General features: G+C 40.7%; 1 protein-coding gene across 2 annotated transcripts in view; it reads left to right on the plus strand.

Moving 5' to 3' along the window:
* Window positions 1-1808: 1808 nt before the first annotated feature.
* The window catches only part of EFCAB14 (EF-hand calcium binding domain 14), a 38139-nt gene continuing 16929 nt past the window's right edge, over window positions 1809-23018 (plus strand). The window contains exons 1-5 of one of the 2 annotated variants that reach the window (XM_002686412.7): window positions 1809-2007; window positions 2214-2911; window positions 4524-4672; window positions 9688-9833; window positions 20126-20224. In XM_002686412.7, the coding sequence (XP_002686458.1) occupies window positions 2730-2911; window positions 4524-4672; window positions 9688-9833; window positions 20126-20224 (576 nt within the window). In that variant the 5' untranslated portion in view covers window positions 1809-2007; window positions 2214-2729. Of the gene's footprint in view, window positions 2912-4523; window positions 4673-9687; window positions 9834-20125; window positions 20225-23018 lie in introns of both variants that reach the window. The other variant, XM_010803730.4, reaches the window with a different exon arrangement.

The following is a 23018-nucleotide window of genomic DNA, read 5'->3' on the forward strand; positions in this document are numbered from 1 at the left end:
TTCAACCCCGGATCCAGGAAGATCCCACATGCCACGGAGCAACTAAGCCCTGTGCAACAACTATTGAGCCTGTGCTCTAGAGCCCGGGAGCCGCAACTAGTAAGTCCACGTGCCACAGCTACAGAACTTGCAACAAGAGAAGCCTGCGTAACACAACGAGAGAGTAGCTCCCGCTTACCACACCTAGAGAAAAGCCCGCATAGCAACAAAAAACCCAGTACAGCCAAAATAAATTTTAAAACTGTATTTTAAAAATTACTTTAAATGACTTTTTTCCGAGTAGTTCAAAGCACTTTGCTTTAAATACTATCTACATGGGAGACTCTCAGATTTATATTTCAGGACCCAACCTCTACCCAGAATTCCAAATAGATGTACCAAACAGTCCATCTGAGTACTGAATTGGCTTCTCAAGTTTGCCGCAAATCTGTTCTTTCCTATCTCAGTAAACAGCAATTCCTTTGTTCCAGCTGTTCCAACCTGACTCTGGAGTCATCTATGACTCCTTGTTTTGCACACACCTGCTCTGTAAACCATCAGCAAATATTGTTAGCTCTATGGTCAAGAAGCATCCAGAATGCTCACCATCTCCACTATTGCCATCATATTTACTTGTCCTTTTCTCTCCTAATTCTCTTTTCCACACAGTAGCTAGAGTGATCTTTAAAAATAAATCTAAGCCAGAGCTTAAAGCACCAATGGTTTCCCAAAGTCCTCACAGTAGTCCCTCAAGCCCTACAAGATCTGCTCCTGATGCTTGTCTGACCTCATTTCTTATAGCTCTCCTCTGGCTCTTCAGTGGAGAAGGAAATGGCAACCCACTTCAGTCTTCTTGCCTGGAGAATCCTGTGGACAGAGGAGCCTGGTGGGCTGCCGTCTATGGGGTCGCACAGAATTGGACACGACTGAAGCAACTTAGCAGCAGCAGCAGCTGGCTCTTCAGGTCCAGCCACACCACGTTTTCCATGTCACTCCTTCCTTGGGGTCATTGCACAACTCGTTCCCTCACTGCCTCCCAATCTCTAACCAAAGGTTCCCTTATCGCAGAGGCACTCCCCGTCCCTTTATCATGTTTCCGTTTCCCCCATAATATTTATCACCTCCTTCCACTCAAGTATAAACTGCAGGAACAGGGTTGGCAGATAAAACACAGGACGTCCAGTTAAAATTGAACTTCAAATAAAATAACTTTTAAGTATGAAGATGTCCCAGACGTTACATGAGATAAACTTACATTTTTTTTAAAAAAATCGTTGTTTATCTGAAATTTAAACTTTCCTAAGCGTCCTGTATTTTTATTCCCTAAATCGGGCAACCCTACCCTGGAAGGCAAGGACAGTGGTTACTTTGTTTATTGCTGTATCCTCAGCGGTAGAACTGTTTCTGACACATGATAATCAATAAATATTTACAGAATGAATGAATGAATGTGTTCAACCCGGTCATTAACCTGTAACACGCCTAAACCTTTAATAAACAGCTGGAAAGTCAGATGGTTGGCACCTCTAAACTGGGTTAGTCACAACTAGGGGCCCATGCGGTGATGAACTTCCCAAGCAAATTTATCCAGCTGGGTGCTTTGCCTGGCTCATCCCTGCTCCTCTGGAAACAACACACGGCCCAGAACAGGTGAGAGACAGGTCCCCTGGCACCCTCCTGGGGGCGGAGCCTCCTCGACAGGGGAGTCTGCCCGCGCCGGAGCCTGCGCCTTTTAACGCCCCGCCTCCCCTACCCTTGCGTGACGTCAGGGAACATCCGGCCAATGGGAGTGCGCCTTACTGGCAGGCGATGCCGGCGGCCGCTGCCAAAGGGGAAGTGAGCTGGGGCTGAAGCGATGGCCCGGGTCTGGAGCCTGCGGCCACAGCCGCCGCCGCCACCAGCGACTTGGGAGCAGCTGCGGCCGCAGCCGGAGCGGGGGCCGGAGTCACGGCTGGAGTGGAGGCGGCGCGTGTGAGTTGCCGAGAGTCGCCGTACCGGAACACCTCAAACTCGGCGGGAGCGCTTCAGGTGGGCTGAGCCTCGGTCACCCCTCCTCACCGCGCCCCCAGGCCCAGACAGCAGGGCTGGGGTCTTCCCAGGCGCGGGACTGGCTCCTCTCAGGCCGAATCCTCCAGGCTGGGCTCTGGGTCTTCCTTGGCCTCTGACTCCCTTAAAACTTGGGACGGAGGCCGGAGGACGGTGATCTTCTCCGACTCGGGTATTTTCTCTGTCAGGTTTGTAGTGGCTGGGAGCCCCCTCCTGCTGCCATCTAGGGAGAGACCAGCGCGTTCCCACCGTCTTGCTTTGCATCTCCCTGTGTGTTCCCATTCAAGAACCAAGTTTCTTGTTTTTCTCTTCATTGGAAATCCTGCCCCGGAAGTCCAAAACAGGGTTCAGAATCTATTATTCTTGACTTGACTTTTTATCCTGAGAGACAAAAGTTGCTCCGCTCCCCAGTACCCTCTTAAGTAACTGGCACTCCATGCATAGGCCTTTACCCATTTGGATCACCAACTCCCTGGCCGTCTCTATGTGACTTGCCCCATTCATCTGAGTTCCAGTTTCCTCTGGAGTCCAATCTCCAGCCCCTAGCGTATCTGGTCAGTCCCACCCCTGGGTGGGAGTGACCAGAGGGCTCTGGCCCAGGCTTCCTCACCCTGGAAGGCAGCTCCAAAGCAGGGAGAGAATTGGGTGTCGGGTACGAACCTGGCAGCTCAGGAGTGGGTGCTCCACTTACCCCACACAAGAAGATGAAAAAGCGCAAAGAGCTCAATGCATTGATCGGCTTGGCTGGGGACAGCCGTAGAAAGAAACCCAAGAAAGGCTCAGGCCACCGCCTGCTTCGCACGGAGCCTCCTGACTCAGACTCCGAGTCCAGCTCAGAAGAGGAAGAGGAATTTGGTGTAGCTGGAAATCGCTCTCGCTTTGTCAAGTGAGTAAAGTGCTGAGGCTGGGATGGGAAAAGGCATCTCCTTGCACCACCAAGGGGGTGAAGGAAAGGAGAGGAGAGGGGAGTTCTTAGGAAGAAAAAAGTGTATAGTCCCCGGAAGGCACAAGGAGGGAAAAATGTTAGGGAGAAGATGTGTTCAGGTTCTGAATGAAGTATAAGTTAGAGATCTGTCTCTAAGTGTACAAAGAGCTCTGAATCTAGGGTGGAAATGTGGACTTGGGGATTGTGCCAAGAGCCCGGTGAGAGTAGCAAAGAGGCTAAGAATAGGGACATAGGGAGAGAGAAATTTGAGAGACAAGGTCTTGTTAAATTTAGGAGACACAGGGACCTTAAGACTGCAGGGTTTTTTATTTGTTTGTTTGGGTTCCCCCCCCCCCCACCACTGTTGATGGGTCTGAATCTGGTAATGGGGGATATGATGAAGGACATTCTGTAAAAACTATGAACCTTGAGAGAAATGGAGGGTGGGAGACAGAAAGAAAAGGCAGCTTTTTTCAAACCACTTTTAGTTGGTAACACCCTCCAGTACTGAGCACAAGTAAAAGTGTTATTCACTCAGTGGTGTCCGACTCTTTGTAACTCCATCGACTGTAGCGTGCCAGGCTCCTCTGTCCATAGGATTCTCCAGGGAAGAATATTGGAGCAGATTGCCATGCCCTCCTCTAGTAAACACAAAGACGTTGGGAATTGAGGGTTACAGTAGGAAGGGGGTGAAGGGAATCTTAAGTGCCCTTGGACTCTCTTAAGGAGCACATTAAAAGAGTATGCTGCTGAGGATGTGAAAGCAAGATCTAGGCTGAAGCTTAGGATGCTAAAAGAGATCAAATCCTTTGAGATTTGTTTGTTTGGAATGTCTTTGTCCTTTTATATTAAAGGGAGAGATTGGTTTCTAATGAGCTTTGCCAGGTGAAGTAATTCAGGGCAATCCTGGGCTTCAGCTATGAAGATCTGATGAAGTGGAATAGTTAACTGGAACAGTTACCCTGTTGGTTTAGTTTAGACCTTGAGTGCTGGTTGACATTTCATGTGAAATCTAACTCCTTCCTATGTTTCCTTCTGAACCAATCAACTGGAGTGTATGAGGTGTCCACTTTAACCTACTGTTCTAGTTTTTTTCATTCCATTTTCAATAAAGCTTACTCAAAAGTTTATAAAGTTTCAATAAAGTGAAACAAGGTCCTCTTGAATGACTATATATTTGAGAGAGAGAACTAGATAGATAAGTGAATTCAGTACAGTAATAAATGGCAGAGAAAACTCTGATCTTTACACTTCCCTAACCTGAGTCAGTTTCCAAAGACCTGAATTGATGATGATGGCAGTGAGCTGCAGTGCCCACAGGTGCTTCCTGTAACTCAGAAACTCCCTCATTTCATGAGAAGTTTGTCCCCAATAGATGAACTCTTCCTGGATCATATTATCTTGACATATTCAACCTGCTGTTCAGATTTAAGTGTGTTACCCTATGTTCCCTGGTAAATGGGTTGGTTATTCATTAGAGATGCTAATTGCATGCCCACACATGTGCTATTTGAAATCAAACCGTATTCATAATCCCTTTCATACTCCTGGTTGAATTTGTTCTTATGATCAGGGGAGACTATTTACGATGCTGCAGGATCTGTTATCCCCTCTGTGCGTTTGTCATCCTTGCCGCCTGTGTCGTGGCCTGCGTTGGCCTGGTGTGGATGCAAGTCGCTCTGAAGGAGGATCTGGATTCCCTCAAGGAAAAGTTCCGAACTAGTAAGTGGTCACCTTTTCAAAATATAATTTTGGACTCTTTGCCAGGTTCTAGGACAAAGTGAACCACACTGAATTAAGATTTTTGCTCACTCTGATGAAGCAATTACATGTTCCTTTCAGCATTTTTTAAATTCTTTCTTAGCTATCGGCTTGAATGCAATGTTTATTTTTAAATGCACAAACAAAACACAGCGCTTATGCATCATTGAGACAAATAGCATCTGAAATAATGGCATTGCAGTCGGTGTTTATAGCATAGAAGGGAAGGGCCGAGATCCAGGATTCTAGAACCTTGGTTAATTTCCACCTGTTGCCACTTCATGTTTCCCAACTGTAAAGTGGCAGTAGCAACACTAGGCTGTTTCCTTCCTCTTCACAGGGCCATTTGAGAAAGAATGTGGGCGTGTCTATCAGACAATATCCTCCTTAAGAAAGACCTAGAGAAGCATAGTACTGAGCAGTAATAATAATACCCAGCGTGTATGGCGTGCTTACTGTGTGCTGAGTCACAAATAAATATTTGTCTCATGAGTCAGTGTCTCTTAAGAAACTTTTGAAGTTGAAGAGTTTTATATATTCTAAATTGTTAAACTTGTATTTTGTATCCAACGTCCTTTTTCTGAGAGATGTGCTTACATGGCAGCTTCAACCTATTTTAGCCTAAAGATCTTTAGCAACACTGAGATCTTTGGTTCTAGGTTACAAGGGTTAATTTTCTAAGCTAATAAAAATCTTAAAACAACAACAGCAAATTACAAAAAAAGGAAAGAAAGTTATACCCAAAAGATACTTTAGTCAGTCTTTGTTTTAACTAACAAATAATGCATAGCTATAATTACAACCTGAATTTTATTAAAAGTAATAAAATCAGTTTGTTTGCTTTTTTTAATTTCTAAGCTAAGGAACCAGTTTCAGGTTAATTACAAAATCACAAATACCCTAACTTTAGCAGTTTTAACATTCCAGCAAACTGACCACTAGGCTTTCTCAATAAAGAAATCTGTCCCTAGAACTAGAATTAGAGTTGTTTCCTTACTTCCTAGAAGTAAGCCCTAGGTGATCACAACACCCTAGCTTTCCTTCACCCCAGTTTCTCTTTGTTGCCTGCCGTTAGTTAAGTTCCAAACTTAACCTGCTGCTGCTGCTAAGTCACTTCAGTCGTGTCCAACTCTGTGCGACCCCATAGAAGGCAGCCCACCAGGCTCCCCTGTCCCTGGGATTCTCCAGGCAAGAACACTGGAGTGGGTTGCCATTTCCTTCTCCAGTGCATGAAAGTGAAATAGACCTAACAATCTATCAGGCAACGAATATGTTTTGAGCACTTGTTAATACCAATTCCTGGAAATACTCTGTTCAGGAGATGCCAGGAGTTGTGCCCTGGACTGTGAGACCTGCTTTCTACCACTGAGCAGCATTCCCCTGGGACCCTGGCTATACTTGCCAGCCAGCTGAATGAAGCAGATTTGGAATTGTCAGTCCAGCTGCTCTGTGGGCTTTGGTTTGCTGCAATAGATATGCTAGCACCTATACTATCTAAAGCAGAACTTCTCAGAGAGAATAGTCGTGCGGCCTGGGGCTCTATAAGTTAGTCTGTAGGCTGAACCTTAGTGGACTACTTGGTAAGAGGCTTTTTGGGAAAACCATTCTCTTAGCTAAATGACGTTAGTCTTGTTAAACTGACATAATCTTTCTTTGAATTATGTTGCTACTTTAAGTATATTTCAATAAGTTTATTTCTTGTTTTTCAAGAGGATAGTAGAAATAAGACTACCTGCTGGTCTGGCTTAAATATCTTTTTAAAAAATTCAGAGCACCTTGTCATTTATTTCATTATCTTCCAAGACACTTGTGAGAAAAGGAGGCAGGATTGCTGAGATATCTGGAGCAGAAAGCAGAGCAGATAGGCTAGGTATTTTTTCCTTGAGGCCAACGAGTAATTTGATCCTTAAGCTAAAAGTGCTGTCTGGCCTTGAAACTCTTCACTCAGTTTTCTTTTTCTAGAACCAGGTACTCCAGAAGACCTCCTCAGTTATTTTAAGGAAGATTCTATTCCCAGCCATTCCACTCTTATCACTCAAAGCTAGACGGAGGGGAAAGAATTTGGAAGAGAAGGACAGTATTGATAAGTCAAACATGTCTGTTTCTGGTCATACAGAGTAGCAGTTTGGTCATTTCATGCAGAACTTAAAAATGGTCTTATGCTAATAAGGGTGCTAGGGTGTAAGCATCTGTGACAGCTGAAGTGTTCTAGGAAGAGTGCTGGTCCTTTCTAGCACTTTCCTTTCCAAACTTTCTAGAATCAGAAAGTTTGACTGTTGAATCCTGACTTACTTATTACAAGCTACGAAACACAGACAAGTCACTTATTCTTTCTGAGCCTACATTTTCCTATCCATAAAACATAAAGATAAATTTGTGCTACAAAAGCACCTTGGGCATTCCTGTGTCATAACATCTGTCACACTCTATAGTAATTCTGGGCTGATGCCTTGTTCCCCACCAGACTGAGAATTTCAGGTTCTTTTATATGTACCAGTGCCAGGTACATGGCTGGGCACATAGTAGGGGCTCAATTACAAGATGAGTAATTACATAAAAGTATCTTGTAAACTGTAAAGATGCACAAATATAAAATATTACTATTGGCATTATGTGTTGTATCTAAATGTGCAGAAATCTTCATTTCCTCTTCTTAAAGATCAGGAAAAGAGTTAACTAAGTTCTTTTGAGTCGGATTATACTAAATTTTAAATGAGTTGCTTCTATGTTGAAAGAACATGAGTTAGTAATCGTAAGTTTTTTTATTATTAATCGTAAGTTTGTTTACTATATTTCATTCCGTGTATGTAATCAGAGTGCCTTTATTTGTCTTTTCTCTCCTAAAAATCCCCAAATCAGATAATGAATATAATCCCTTCTTGGCTCACACAGTCCTCAGGATTTAAACCGTTTGCAGAGCTTGTCAGATTTATATGTTTATTAGTTAATAATTTTAATCCAAGTTACTTGTTTGTCTTACTTCCTTTTCTACTTAATGCATATAGATTTCAGGAAAGAGAGACTTTCCCAGCCTTAGAGTGTTTTACCGTGTGACAATGGCAGATATGTGTGGGATAAGCTTTTCTTTATAACCTAACTGAATTCAAAATTCAGTTGGGTGCTAAGTGCTACGTTAATTTAGACTGACTGGTAAAATATTCCTACTAAATGAGATGAATGTATTCCTAGAAACTGTGTAAATCAAATGTTACATTAAAAGCACTTAGCCAAGGCTACTATTTATAAAGAACTCCTTCACATATTTTTGAAAAGTGAATAAAAATGTCTAATTTCTTTTAATAATTCTAAATTTTCAGATAGTGGGTTTGTTTACAGTGAGGATACCACCACCACCCCCTGATTTTTGTGGGGACTTTTATTTGTTGAGTTTTCCTTGTTTAACTTAATTAGGATAATATTAACTCCATTTTATACCCTATAATCATTTCACTGGACAAGCATTTAAATGCTTCCATGTACCTGGGACTGTGCTGGTCCCTGGGAATACGTGACTAAATAAGACCTGATCCCTGCCCTCAGGCAGCTCTTTTCAGTCTGATGGAGGAGACAGATAAGTAAATAATTACAGCACAGCATGTTCAGTGCTCAGTAGAGTTGGGAGTTGTAAAGAAGTACCAGTGGCCTCAGGTGGGGGCCAGCTATCTGTGCTGAATCTTGAAAGGAATCAACTAGGCTAAGGTGGAGGAAATGAAGGGGCAAAAGTCAGCTAGGCAGAGAGGCTAGGGTGTGCAGTCGCTGAGGCTTAAAGAGGTTGGTGTGTCAGGAAAATCAACTTAGCTGGAAAGTAGACCAAAGTGTAGCTAAGGTGATGAGAAATATGGTTGAGAGGTAAGCAAAGGCCAGATTTATCCAGTCATTAATACTTCCTGAGTGCCTGAAGTGTGCCGGGTGTATTCTCAATGCCAACCTACAGAAACAAAAAAAATTTGCGAACTTAAGATTTTAGTAAATAGTTTTATATCTGTCCCTTTATGCCAGTTTTTTATTTTAAAAAGAGCACATGATAACTAATCAAGCAGTCTGTGGCTTTGAAAGAAAGACATAGGTTTTATTCTGGAGGACCAGCCGTTATCAATATTTTATTTTCCATGAAAATAAAGAATACTCTAAAGAATGAAGAGAAAGCACTCTTTCAGGCCTCTGCCTTCAGGCTGGCAAATCTCTAAACCATCCAGAAGACGCTGTTTCTCAAAAGAAAGGCCAAATTCACCTAACATTTTTCTTTGTCTTCTATCTCACTTTGAGCTTTTGGGTTGATTTAAGATTTAAGAAAGCACTGTTTGCGGTTTATGAAAAAGATTTAAAATCTTAGTTGTCAAAGCAGCACTTGAAAGGTAATAAGAACCTACCTTGCATTTGACCAATTTGAGGTAGAAAAAATAAATTTAATCATTTAGAGATATAACTTAGGCTGTCACCTTGAGCATTAATGGAGTAAAGCTTATAAATCTTTGTTGACCAATTAGAAAGTTTCTTAACTGAGCATGTCAATACTTAACATTTATTTATCACTTATTGTACGCCTGGCCAGCTGTGTTTAGTGCTTTACAGCCTTCTTTCACTTAAAATATTTTCACAGGATGGTTAGAATTATCACTGTATTACACATGAAGAAAGTGAGCTCAAAGAATTTTAATAATTTGCTCAAGATCCAAGTTGCAATTCAAGTCTAACTGTTTCTGCTGATGTTGTTTGTTATCATTTTTAGCCACCTGGCTTTAAAAAAGTTGTACTGCCAGTAGTGAGATAGCCCCAGTTAAATAAGCTTTAGTGTTAAAGATACACATTTACAGAAATAAAAAGAACAGTGGAGTTGATAAATAAGATTTGTCATTATCCTCCCAGAATTAACTTTCATTAATCTGGCTTCTTTCCTGCTGTATGATCATTTTTTCATCTTGGAGCCATGAGGGAAATTTATGGCTATTTATGATTGTTCTTATGTTTGCTTTTAGTGGAATCTAATCAGAAAAGCTCATTCCAAGAAATTCCCAAACTTAATGAAGAACTACTCAGCAAACAAAAACAACTTGAGAAGATTGAATCTGGACAGCTCGGGTTGAACAATGTCTGGATAAACATCACAGAAATGAATAAGCAGGTAGCAAAAGTGTGATTGTCTTTCTGTATAAGCTGTGAATATTTCATTTTGTCTGTCTAGTATGTATCAGTAAGTGTAGGGAACTCACTTCAGATTGTTTTACTTTTTGAAATGGTGCTTTGCATACTGTGATCCCAACACCTTAAAGTCAGTTAAAATAGATAATAGTTATGCATTTACCAAATGGTTAAAATGTTAACCCTTTCTACAGAGGAGCAGAGATTTACCAAGTAGAGCAGCTTAGAAGGAGTTAGAAATTCATGAATCAGTTTTTCCTAAGGAGCAGAGTAGATATTAAATTTAACAATGTATTGTCTAACCACCCCCCCAGGAAAATTGGATAAATGGTTTTTATTAGATCATGAGAGCTTATTTTGCTTAATAGAATTTGAGTAATTTGCTCAAGATCACAGTAAGATACTGAGTTGCAATTCAAGTCTAACTCTTAAGAACTTACAGACAGCCTTGGGGTGTAGTGCTGTTTGCCACACTGGAAACTTATCAGCAGCTAATGATAATTATTATTCTAGGTTAAATACCTTGACCAGGCAAGTAGGCTTAGAGCCAAAACTTTTCTAGTCCCTAAATTGGCCAGATCTCACATTGATGCCAAAAGAGGGACTGCCAGAGGAAAAGAGGGTATTCAGAGGATGTTGATGGAGCATCTTATGTGAATAAGGTATGGCAGCTGCAACTTGGTGGCTCTAGCCCTTGTTCTCAGTTTGTGTGCTTTGGTTAAGAAAGACAAGCATTGACTGAAAAGAAAACTCAAGTGCCAAGTGAATGGTCCCTGCACAAAGTCCTTAAAAATAGCTTTGTCATTCCTGTTGTGGCTAAGAGGATGTTCTGTTCTTCAGAGTGGAGTCACAAAGTTCAGAATCAGTCAGGGCAGAGAGCACTGTGCTAGAATAAAGTGCTTGCCAATGTTTTTGAAGCTACCCGCTCCTTTCAGCAGTAGTTTGGGAGTAGCACAGGCCAGCACTTGTGACCGGAGATCAATGGCCTAGGGCAGTGGCTTTTAGACTTTTGCCTGGAACCTACAGTAAGATATATTTTCCATAATTATGCAGTAAACACATACATGTGTGTGTGCACACACACATTCACACACTTGGTCACATCCAACTCTTTGTGACCCCATGGACTGTGGCCCACCAGGCTCCTCTGAAAATGGGATTTCCCTGGCAAGAATACTGAATGGGTTGCCATTTCCTTCTCCAGGGGATCTTCCTTACCCAGAGATTGAAACCTTGTCTCCTATATCTCCTGCTTTGGCACTTGGATTCTTTACCACTAGCGCCACCTGGGTGTGACTGAAATAAAAGTTTCTGAAAACAATCACTTGTCTTAATATAATGCTGCCTTATGATATTTTATTTTTTATTTAGTTGTCTTTCATTTTTATAAATATCATGAAATAATTGATGGGTTAGAGCACCTACTATTGACTATCATTTAGCCTTGGACTCTTAGTAATAAGGAAAAAGCAGGGATTCACTCCTTTTTTACAAGAAATATAGGATAGACTCTGGCCTTGCTTGTATTCACAGAACAAATGAGCAGTTTGGCCGGAGAGTACAAGTGAAAGTAAACCACCATGAAGCACTGAGAAATAATTAGCGTCTCTCTCTGGGGCAAACTGTGGGTTCTTTGGCAGTTCTGAGGCGTCTAATTATACCAGAAGGTTGTCCATTGTGTTCTGAGCTTTGCTGCTCCTGCTGCTAAGTCGCTTCAGTCGTGTCTGACTCTGTGCAACCCCATAGACAGCAGCCCACCAGGCTCCGCCGTCCCTGGGATTCTCCAGGCAAGCACACTGGAGTCGGTTGCCATTTCCTTCTCCAATGCAGGAAAGTGAAAAGTGAAAGGGAAGTCACTCAGTCATATCCGACTCTTTGCGACCCCATGGACTGCCCCCCACCAGGCTCCTCCGTCCATGGGACTCTCCAGGCAAGAGTACTGGAGTGGGGTGCCATTGCCTTCTCCGTCTGAGCTTTGAGCACAGAAATAATGATGATGGCACGTAAGATAGTAACTGCCACCCATTAAATTCCTTCTTTATGCAGGTCTCTATTAGATGCACTTATGAGATATCCTGTTTTGCTTCTGTAGCTCTATGAAGTAGGAGGTGCTGTCTCCATTTTACAGATAAGAATACCAAGGCTCACTGAGGTTAAGAGGTTTACCCAAGGTCAACTGCTGTGTAGCAGTGCTAACAAAATATTCAAGCTGTAGAAACCTATTTTCTTTCCAATTTTCTATTCTACCTTCCATCTTTATAGCCTCTAAAGGATGCAGTTGTGCTTAGTAGATAAAGGTGAAAGAATGTGAAGTCAAGTCCATATCAGGGCTTATAATCAATGATGATCTGTTTTAGTAACTTTTTTATTTACTATTTAAAGAGCACTTAATTTTAACCCCAAAGCAGAAAAGCAACATTTCAGACTTTATAGTATAAAATGGTCTAATAAGCAAATGGTCTACAGTAGCTATTTTTAATTTCGCTAATGAAAAGTCATGTAATATCCATGAAAGTCATGACTCATCTTTTGGCTGGAATGTAGAGGCTTTTTTTCTTAGTGGTTTGTATTTAATTCAACTTTTTAGACTCTTTGAATTGCATTGTGTGATGTTAGAGATAAGTTTTATAATGCTCAAATCCAACCTAACATTCTAGAATTCTTAGGTCTGTCAGAGACCTAAGCAGCCTCTGATGTCAGTAATGGGAGAGTGTCCCTTGCCTTTCATTCTAGTTACACATACAGCTTTGCAGTAGTTTTCCACAGATGTGAGCATTAGTCCACCCAAGAGAGGAGTACTGAAAAACAGAATCCAGCTTTGCGGTTTTGGGGACTGTAGTTGAATCCTGGTGACCAGTGTGTGATCCAGGTCATATAAGTGAGTATGAAGTCCTCTAAGTCCTCTAACACTTAGAGGAGTTGAATGGTCCTCTAAGAGAACACTTAGAGGAAAATGAATGGTCAAGTCTCCAGAGCATATTCTTTCTGTGAGTCAGCTGATAGCCCAGGCCTAGAGCACTTGGGGCATGGGGAGAAGTGGATAGCACCTCATCTTTCATTGCCTTGGCCTTCAGCTGTTCCTCTAGTTTTGGTGAAATGGTAGCTGCCAGTTAGCCACACTGGCCATTTGTGAGGCCGTGACCATTGTCCAGATACTTGTGATCAGGATAGTTCAGTACCTGGGAGAGTAGCTCTACCCAGATCACTTCACCCAGAACACAGCTTGTTGTCTGTTTAAAATCTGGCCAGTTGTCAATGAAAGGAGTTGTTCCCTCAGGTGGGAAAAAGGTAACCACACAATTGATATGGTATTTGGAATAATCATATCCTTGCTCGTCAAGACAGTATAGAGCCAGTTTTGTATGTGCTCTGGGGCATTGAATAAAACAGACGTGGAAGAGACCCCTTCCCAGTGCTTCAGGGTTGAGCATGTTAAGATAGTCTTGGAAGGCCCAGTGGAGGGCATGGGGAAAGGGCTAGCCAAGGAAATCTGTCACGCACCTCCCAAAGCTTTGTGATGTGTTTTTCCTATGTATCTATTTCCTTCCCATCTTTTGTCTTTAAAATTTCACAAGTAATATGTGAACATATTCTTATATAAAATTTAATAGTAAGATACACATAAAACTCTTAAGAAAATTCTTCACTGCCATCTCTGTATGTGCCCCCATCATACACAGATACACACATTCCCTGTCCCCATAGTTGTTGTCAATAGTCTGGGCTACATTTTTACAGTTCACTTTATATGCATTTACAAAATCGTAATAACTTTTAATTGGAGACGGCAATGGCACCGCACTCCAGTACGCTTGCCTGGAAAATCCCATGGATGGAGGAGCCTGGTAGGCTACAGTCCATGGGGTCACAAAGAGTCGGACACTTACTGAGCGACTTCACTTTCACTTTTCCCTTTCATGCATTGGAGAAGGAAATGGCAACCCACTCCAGTGTTCTTGCCTGGAGAATCCCAGGGACGGGGGAGCCTGGTGGGCTGCCATCTGTGGGGTCACACAGAGTCAGACATGACTGAAGTGACTTAGTGGCAGCAGCAGCAATAGCTTTTAATATGAATTAGCTTATAGGTTTTTGTATACATGTGCACACGTATATGTGACTTTATAAATGGAGTCATTAGGTATATATTCTACAGCTTTCTCTGTTTACTCAATATATCTATATCCTTAGTAATAGACATTTAGATTGTCTTCTCATGTTTTGCTGTTACAAATAAGAAACCAGTGAAAAGTCTTAAGCATACATCTTTATGCTTGTGAGCATAATCTTTTTTTAAATTTACGTTTTCTTCCAGTTTTATTGAGCTATAATTAACACTAAGCACTGTATAAGTTGAAGGTGTACCGCATAATGATTTGATTTACATCATAAAATAATTATCACAGTACATTTACTGAGCATCCATCATCTCATACAGATACAAAATTAAAGGAGTAGGAAAAAATATTTCTCCTTGTGATGTGAACTCTTAGGATTTACCATTTTAACAACTTTCATGTATAACATACAGCAGTGTTAATTATCTTCATTATGTTGTACATGACATCTTTAGTACTTATTTATCTTATGACAAGAGGTTTTTATCTTTTGACGATCTTCCTCCGAATTTCCCTCCCCTCCCCACTACCACCACCATCTCCACCCCCCCGCCTTATGGTAACCAACCACAAATTTGGTCTCTTTTTGTGACTTTGTTTTTGAAGTATAATTGACCTGTAACACTGTTAGTTTCTGTTACACAACAAATGATGTGATATTTATTTTCATTTCAAAGTGATCACCAGTGTTACTTCTGTCACCATACAAAGATATTACATAGTTATTGACTGCCTTCCCCAGGCTGCCCATTTCATGCCTGTAACTCATTTATTGTGCAACTAGAAGTTTGTACCTCTTTATCTCCCTCACTTAGTTCTTTCCTTCCCCCACACCCCTCCCCTCTGGCAGACACCTATTTGTCCTCTGTATCTGTTTCTGTTTTGTTATGTTTGTTTATTTGTTCTTTAGATTCCACATATAAGTGATTTCCTACAATGTCTTCTCTGATGTATTTCACATAGCATAATGTCCTTTGGGTTCATCTGTATTGTCACAAATGAGAAGATTTTATTCTTTTCTATGGCTGAGTAATATTCCTTTGTATGTATATGTGTGTGTGCATATAGTACACACCACAACTTCTTAACCCATTCATCTGTGATGGGCGCTTAGGTTGCTTGTATATCTTTTCTGTTGTAAATAATGCTACAGTGAACATAGAGGTGCATATTCTTTTTTTTTTTTTCTCTCTTTTTGGTGTGGACTGATTTAATTTTTTCAAAAATTAATTTCCTGACTTAAAGCAGGAACTTTTATTTAAGCTAAAGCCATTTCACGCATAGTCATTTTTTTATCATTTTATACAGTGATTTGAAACTTATTAGGGTACTCTGGCTGCTTTTATCACTTTTATTTTTGATAGTGCGTCTCAACTTTATGTTTGCTTAAGAACTGTTTCAGGGAGTATTTGAAACATACATCTTTTCTAATGTTTTCATTTTCATCAGATAAGTACCCAGGAATGAAACTGCTGGATGATAATGGTAGTTCTGTTTTTTATTTTTTGAGGAATCTCCATACTGCACCAGTTTACATTCCCATTAACACTACAGGAAGGTTCCCTTTTCTCCACATCTTCTCCAATACTTGTTATCTGTTGTTTTTTTTGACAGTAGCCGTTCTGACAGGTGTGAGGCAATATATCATGTAGTTTTCATTTGCTTTTTCCCTGATGATCAGTGATGTTACATCTTTTCATGTGCCTGTCTTCATTGGAAAAAAATCTGTTCAGATCTTCTGCCCATTTTTTAATCGGGTTTTTTTTAGGTGTTGAATTGTACGAGCTCTTTGTATATTTTGGGTATTGATTCCTTGTCAGATATATTGTTTGCGGATAACTTCTCCCATTCAGTAGAATCCCTTTTCATTTGGTTGGTAGTTTCCCTCACTGTGTAAAAGCATTTTAGTTTGATGAAGTCCCGTTTGTTTTTGCTTTTGTTTCTCTTGCCTAAGGAGATAGATTCAAAAAAATATTACTAAGACCAGTGTCAAAGAGCTTACTGCCTGTGTTTTCTTGTAGAAGTTTTACGGTTTCAGATCTTTTTTGTGCATGGTGTGAGAGAGTAGTCCAGTTCAATTCTTTTGCATGTAGCTGTCTAGTTTTCCCAACACCATTTGTCAAAGAGGCTATCTTTTCCCCACTGTATAGTCTTGGAGTATTTTTCTGTAGATTAATTGCCCCGATAAGTGTGGGTTCGTTTCTAGGCTCTCTGGTCTGTTCCACTAATTTATGTGTCTGTTTTTGTACCAGTAGTCCCATACTGTTTGATTACTATAGCTTTATAGTATAGTTTGAAATTAGGGAACATGATGCCTATAGTTTTGTTCTTTCCCAAGAATGTTTTGACTTTCTGAGGTCTTTTGTGTTTCCATATAAAATTATTTGTTCTAATTCTGTGAAAAATGCCATTGGTATTTTGATACAGATTGGATTGAATCTATAGATTGCCTTGGGTAGTATGGTCATTTTAACAATGATTGATTTTTTTCCCAATCCATGAACACAATATATGTTTCCATCTGTTTATGTCATTTTCTGTTTCTTTTATTAGTGTCTGATAGTTTTCCAAGTACAGGTCCTTTACCTCCTTAGATTTATTCCTAGGTATTTTCTTCTTTTTGATTAAGCAAGTAACCTCTAGGATAGATATTTCTAGAAATGAAGTTGCTGGATTAAAGGGTATTAACATTTCAAGTTGTGACGGATACTGCTAGATAACCATCTAACAAGTGTCTCCAATTCACATTTCCATTAACAATGCATGAGAATACCTGTTTCCTTATTGCTTTTCAGACGTCAATATTATTCATACCTTTTTAAAGGCATGGTTAAAACCTCCTTGATGTAATTGCTGCTCTTAAGAGTTTGTGGTTTGCTGCAAGTATCTCTCTGGGGCTGAGGTTTCTCACTCATTTTATTTTTAAATGGATAAAGTTGGAATGTTGATGATTTGTCTGAATATTTTGAAACACTTACAGAGAATTCCATGTTTAAGTGCTTATTAAATTTCATTATTAAAGAGCTAACATTTATTTGGTATTTTGTTTGTATCAGTTACTATGCTAAGAGTTCTAGTTATCTCATTTAATCCTCATAGCCTGTATTAGTTATCTGTTGCTGTTTTACATTTGTCTCAAAACTTGATGACTTAAAACAACACACATTTATCATCTCACAGTTTTTCTGGGTCAGAAATTTGGAAGCAGCTTAGTTGAGTTGCTCTGGCAAGGATCTAAGGTTGCAGCTAAAATATAGTATCAAGGCTGCATCATCTGAAGGCTTGACTGGGACTGAAGGATCCTCAGTCACAGGGCTGTTGGCAAGAGTTCTCAGTTTGTCCCATCATGCCTTCTCCATGGGGCTGTTTGGGTGCTCTTACAACATGGCAGCTGGCTTGTCCAGAGCAAGTGGTCTAAGAGAGAACAAAAAGAAAGACTTACTGCTTTCTTATGACCTAGTTTCCAAAGTTGCCCATTGTCACGTGCACTTTATTCCGTGGACCAAAAATGAGTCACGAGTGCAGGCCACACTCAAGGGGAAGGGAATTAGTGTCCACCTCTTGGAGGGAGGACCATCAAAGAATTTTTGGACTTATTTTAAAACCATCACACATCCCTATGAGATGGTTGTTGTTATACCATACTCCCAGTGAGGAAAATTAGTTCACACTTACGTAATTTTATCTCTGCTTCCTATCCTCCTCCCTCTGCTCTGCTCAGACTTGCCTTCTCAGTGTCCATCTCAGCCACAGAGTGTTCATTCTTAGCCATTCATTCATTTGGTAGATACTTATTGAAGGCCTATCTTTGTGCCAGGTGTGTTATGGAAAATAAAAAAGAGGTGGTCCTTGATGACATGGAGCTTACAGTCTAGTGGAGGAGAGAAATCTTAATTTAAAATCACACACGTAAAGAAATCATTGTTACTTTGAGAAATGCTGTGAAGGAAGAGTATTCTTGTTGTTGCTTCCTACTTACTCACTGATGCCACACTCACCCTTCTAACCTAGAAAGGAAAGCTGATTAATTCTATATATAAAACTCTTACTTCTCTGGCAGAGTCTGATTGAGTCCTGCTTCAGTGAAGCTTGTCCCTTTCAGCCCACAGTGATAGTCTTTTCTCAGACTTTATTTGGTATCACATTTAGTACTTGTTTCTTTAATGGTACCTTCATCTCCATCCCTCTCCCCTACCTCTGCCTCTCCATCCTCCCCTGTCTTCCCCTCCCCTCTCCCTCTCCTTTTCTCACTCATTTTTCGCTCCTGCCCCTAGGCCTTCTTTCTATCCTCCAAATATGCCAAGCTCTTCCCCACACCGGGACCTAGCAGTTCCCTCTGGCTGAAATGTACTTTTGATCTGGCTGGTTAATTCCTTATTATGTGTATCTCATCTTATATTTCATCTTCTAATAGAGGCCTTCTCTGATAGTCCAGTCTGAAGTAGCTACCCAGTCATTCATCAAGTCACCTTATTTTAATTTTCCTCTAATGCATCCCACTATCTAAATATTTTTCTTATATGAAATTCTGTGTCTCTTTGCACTAAAATGTAAACACCAATGATCACTGACATCTGTGTTGTTCACCACTGGAATAAAATAGGGCTCAATAAATATTTGTTGCAGGAATGAATGAATGAGAAGGCTTCCCTGGTGACTCAGTGGTGAAGAATCCACCTGCTAATGCAGAAAGCACAGGAGATCCAGGTTTGATCCCTGGGTCAGGAAGATCCCCTGGAGTAGGAAATGGCAACCTACTCCAGTATTCTTGCCTGGAAAAATCCCATGGATGGAGGAGCCTGGCAGGCTGCAGTCCATGGGGTCACAAATAGTTGGACATGACTGTAACTCAGGACGCATGAATGAATGAGAGAATGAATGAAAGCAAAATGGTCTGACACCCCTGAACATATCCCTCCTAAAAGGAAAGAGGGAGAAAAGTTCCAGGGCTCCCCACTGCACTCCCTTGTTCAGAACATGCTGCTGCTCACTGCAGGAGCTCTCTTTAAATACTTTACATAGTAGTTGTTATTATCTAATACTTTTTTTCTTTGTTCTTCTATCACCTTTCTACCAGGATGTAAGCTCCATGAGAGCAAAACCTCATGGTCTTGTTTGCTACTTTCTCCGCAGTGTTGGGCACAGAGAATGTGCCAGATATGTGTTGAAGAAAAGAATAAGGGGTCAGGTTTACGCCTACCACAGGGTTAGGCATGTCACAAGTGCCCAGAACCTTCCTTGATTACTCTGTGAGGCCACTCTGAATATAATTGCTATTGGTAGGTCTGTGTCCTCATCCTCGAATTTGGGACAGGAAAGCAGTGTGGAACTGCATCTTCAGCTACATTGCAGTTGTTGGAGTATGATCTCTGCAACCTGAAATGGCATATTGCACAGGTTCCCCCAGTTCTCATTCAAGAGAGGAGTCCAGCTATTTAGAATTTTATCCCTAAATCACAGAAGGGAAGATACATTTTATTTTGATTCAATTCCTATTTTAATACGTTCAGTCTATCAGTCAGCCAGCAAGTTAGTGGGTATTTATTGAGCCCCTTCAGGGTCCAAAGTAGTGCTTTGGTTGAGCAATTGAGTCTGAAATATTAATCACATTGTTAAACCAAAACTAAATCCCCAAGTAGTTGAAAGTGCCATTCAAGTTGTCAGGTTCAGTTCCTGTCGACTATATTTTGTGATGATGGGTTTTTACTTTATGTTCCCACTTGGGTAGGAACAAAAGTTCAGTAAGTAACTGAGGTGGTATTTTTTATCAAAATGAAATCTTTCAGAGGTCCTTGATCATTAGCTTTCTTCCTGTACAGTTGTTTAAGGGTTGTATTTATAATCACTGCATCTTTTGGGTAATTTAAGATTTTTGGATCTTGTAGCTGCCAAGAGTCGGGTAAAGAATAATACCTGCCTTTCCCTCTTTGGCCTGGCCAGGAGAGAAGGGGTATTATTGCTGCCTTCCACACCTCAGGTCTGTCCAAGGTACTCCACAGAGTTCCTCTGTTCCTGTGAGCTGACGGGGCAGAATGTCTGGATTGCAGAATCACGTGGCGTCCAAAGGTGCCTTGACAATCCTCATCAACTGCAGTGTGTGTGAAGCGATCATTTGTTCTACAGATTCTGTTTTCACTGTTTATTACTCACTTCATTTCAGATTTCTCTGCTGACTTCTGCAGTAAACCACCTCAAAGCCAATGTCAAGTCAGCTGCAGACTTAATTAGCCTGCCTGCCACTGTAGAGGGACTTCAGAAGGTAAGTGCTGTGTATAGATACTGAAATTAACCAACTGTAATTCTACCTTCTTGCAAATTTTCTTTGAAAGGCTGGTATTTGAAATCAGCTACTCGAAGAAGACAGTAGCAGAGTTCAAGACATCTCTATTTTGGTGTGGTTAGTTGGGCTTTTGATTTGCAACAGGTGACTTTAACTATGGTTTATATGTATTCACACCATTTTATTTGGCTTTCCAAATCCCAGGAGTGCTTTGCTGGGACTCTTATGTTAACATGTGTGGGTTTGCTTTTCATTACTTGCCTTTTCAGTTCATCAGCCACAGTGTCTTTATGAAAGTAGAGCAGTTGTACATGAGAGTTGCCCTAAATTGCTCTTATTTTCCATAATTGAGAAAGAGAGGTGTTTTTGGTGTCTGTGTTTTTATTGGTTTTGGTTTAAAAAAAAAGATTTAGAGAAGTACAAATAAAATTCCGGGATATGATAAATGTTGACAAAGATGTGGTGCAAAGAAAACTTTCGAACACTCCTGCTGAGAGTATAAATTGGTAAAAAAGCATTTTAGAAAACAGTATATTTTATTTTATAAAGGTGAAGGGGCACACCCTCTAAGCAAGTCACTCTTCAGTATGTATGCTAGACTCTAGGCCCTAGGCAAACAGTACTTTAGAATTTCTGTTTACTTGATCCCTAGGATTCAGGCCGAGAGCAAGAGGCAGTGACCAACCAAATGAAGAATATGTGAGGATCTCTAGACCTGGGTGGGGAGAATGGGTTGGGAATGAAAGGAAAAGAGGGCACACAAGCGAAATGAGGCCCTAGGGCAGGAAATGAAAGAAGAGATTCTGGAGCAGAGAACCCCAGACAATGGGTATCAAATCTAGAATCTTTGACTTTTAAAAGTCAACATGTGATGAGTTTGATTTAATTATGTACCAGGCTCCTGTTTTTGTTGCTGTTGATACTGTTTAGTCTCTAAGTTATATCTGACTCTTTTGCAACCCCATGGACTGTAGCCCACCAGGCTGCTCTGTCCATGGGATTTCCCAGGCAAGAATACTGGAATGGGTTGCCATTTTCTTCTCTAGGGGATCTTTCTGACCCAGGGATCGAACCTGTGTCTCCTGTGTTGGCAGGTGGATTCTTTACCACTGAGCCACCAGGGGAGCCCCACACCACCCTCTATAAATGTATAAATTGTTTGCAGCAAGGAATGAGAAATTCCTAAGCCAGAAACGAAACTTTTACAGCCACAACACTGTGTGTGCACAGTCTCTACAGTCTGCTATTTGTCCAATATGGTCATCTGCTTACAACTTTAAAAAAAAAAATTAGGGACCAGATGAGACCAGATTCTTTTTGCCATTGTTCCAAAGGCCAAGTGGGGAAAAAGTAAGCCTCTATAGCCTTCAATACAGAAGCAATTCTGGCAGTCTCGCATTCGAAGAGGAAATTGATTTATTCTCACATTCATTAATTCAATAAATATTTGTGGGGCTTCCTCCAGTATGTGCCAGGCACTTTGCAGTTGGTGAGAATACTAGGTTCAGGGTTTTACTGTGGAGTTCACATGGTGCTGTCAGCTGCTTCCTTAAAAAAAAAATCTTAAACAAGAGCTTACTATCTTTTTGCATCCTGATGGGCTCATACATCCAGTCAGTGAGGATTCTCTAACAGTGGATGTCTTTGAATGCTTGTAGCTTCTGTGACAACAGAGCTTGTATAGATAACATCCCTGCTTAGAGACTTCTGCCCAGCATGTTGTCTCCTTGCAATCCTGTGCATTTATAATGTCAGGCACTACTTTTATTACAAGTGGCTCAGTTTTGAAGTGGTAAGTCTTCTCAAAAACATAACTTCAATGTATCTCCTGTAATTTTTTTTTTTTTAATGTTGAAAATGACATTTCTTTTTCTCTTGGATTCCTGACTGGCTATCGGTATAATAAAAATACCCTTGGTTAAAAATACTAATGGGACACTATAAAATTGTCAGTATATCTTAATGAAAGGCCAAAACCTACCAAATTAGTAACACTCTTTGGTATGATCCCTTAGAACAAGCTGTTTTTAAAAAGACAGTTTCTGAATTACATTCCTAAGTCCCCAATCCACTTGGGCTCCTTACACATAATGAAAGCAAATAAGCTACTACCCATATCAAACTCTACTCAGTAGTTACTGATGGGATTCTAAAGCAGAAGAAAACATGCTGTCAAATGAAATTTTCCCTTCATCTCTGCGATGTTGGGTTTCCCAAAGCCAGAAATAGCTCCCCCTATTTTTACTCAGAAGTCATCATTTTCTCCTGAGAGTGGCAATCTACCGTGTTACCTCTGGTCATCTGCCTGCAGGGCTTGATAGAGACAGTTTGTGGGAGAACTTTACCTACGAGTCCCAGGTTTATAAACTAGTGCTCTTTTTTTTTTTTTTTTTTTTTAGGAAAGCTCTGGCTTTCCTCTATGAAAATTGTGTGTGTGTGTGTGTGTGTAGTTTCTGGTTAATTGTGTCAGCACAAGCTACATGGAATTCATAGTTGGAAGATATTTGAAATAATCCTCCATTAGGTCAGTGTTTAATGTAAAATCACAATGGTACACCACTGCACTCCCACTAGAGTGGCTAACAAAGAACAGACTGAGGATAGTAGTATTGATGAGGAGATGGAATAAACAAGTTAAGAATACATACCATATGATCAGACATTCACTCCTGAGTATTGTGATGACAAGAAGGCATATGATGAAGGGAAATGAAAACATATGCCCACATGAAGACTTGTATGTGTATGTTCATAGCAGCTTTATTTGTAATAA

This window comes from Bos taurus, chromosome 3, assembly GCF_002263795.3.
Source record: "Bos taurus isolate L1 Dominette 01449 registration number 42190680 breed Hereford chromosome 3, ARS-UCD2.0, whole genome shotgun sequence".
Classification (NCBI taxonomy): Eukaryota; Metazoa; Chordata; class Mammalia; order Artiodactyla; family Bovidae; genus Bos; species Bos taurus.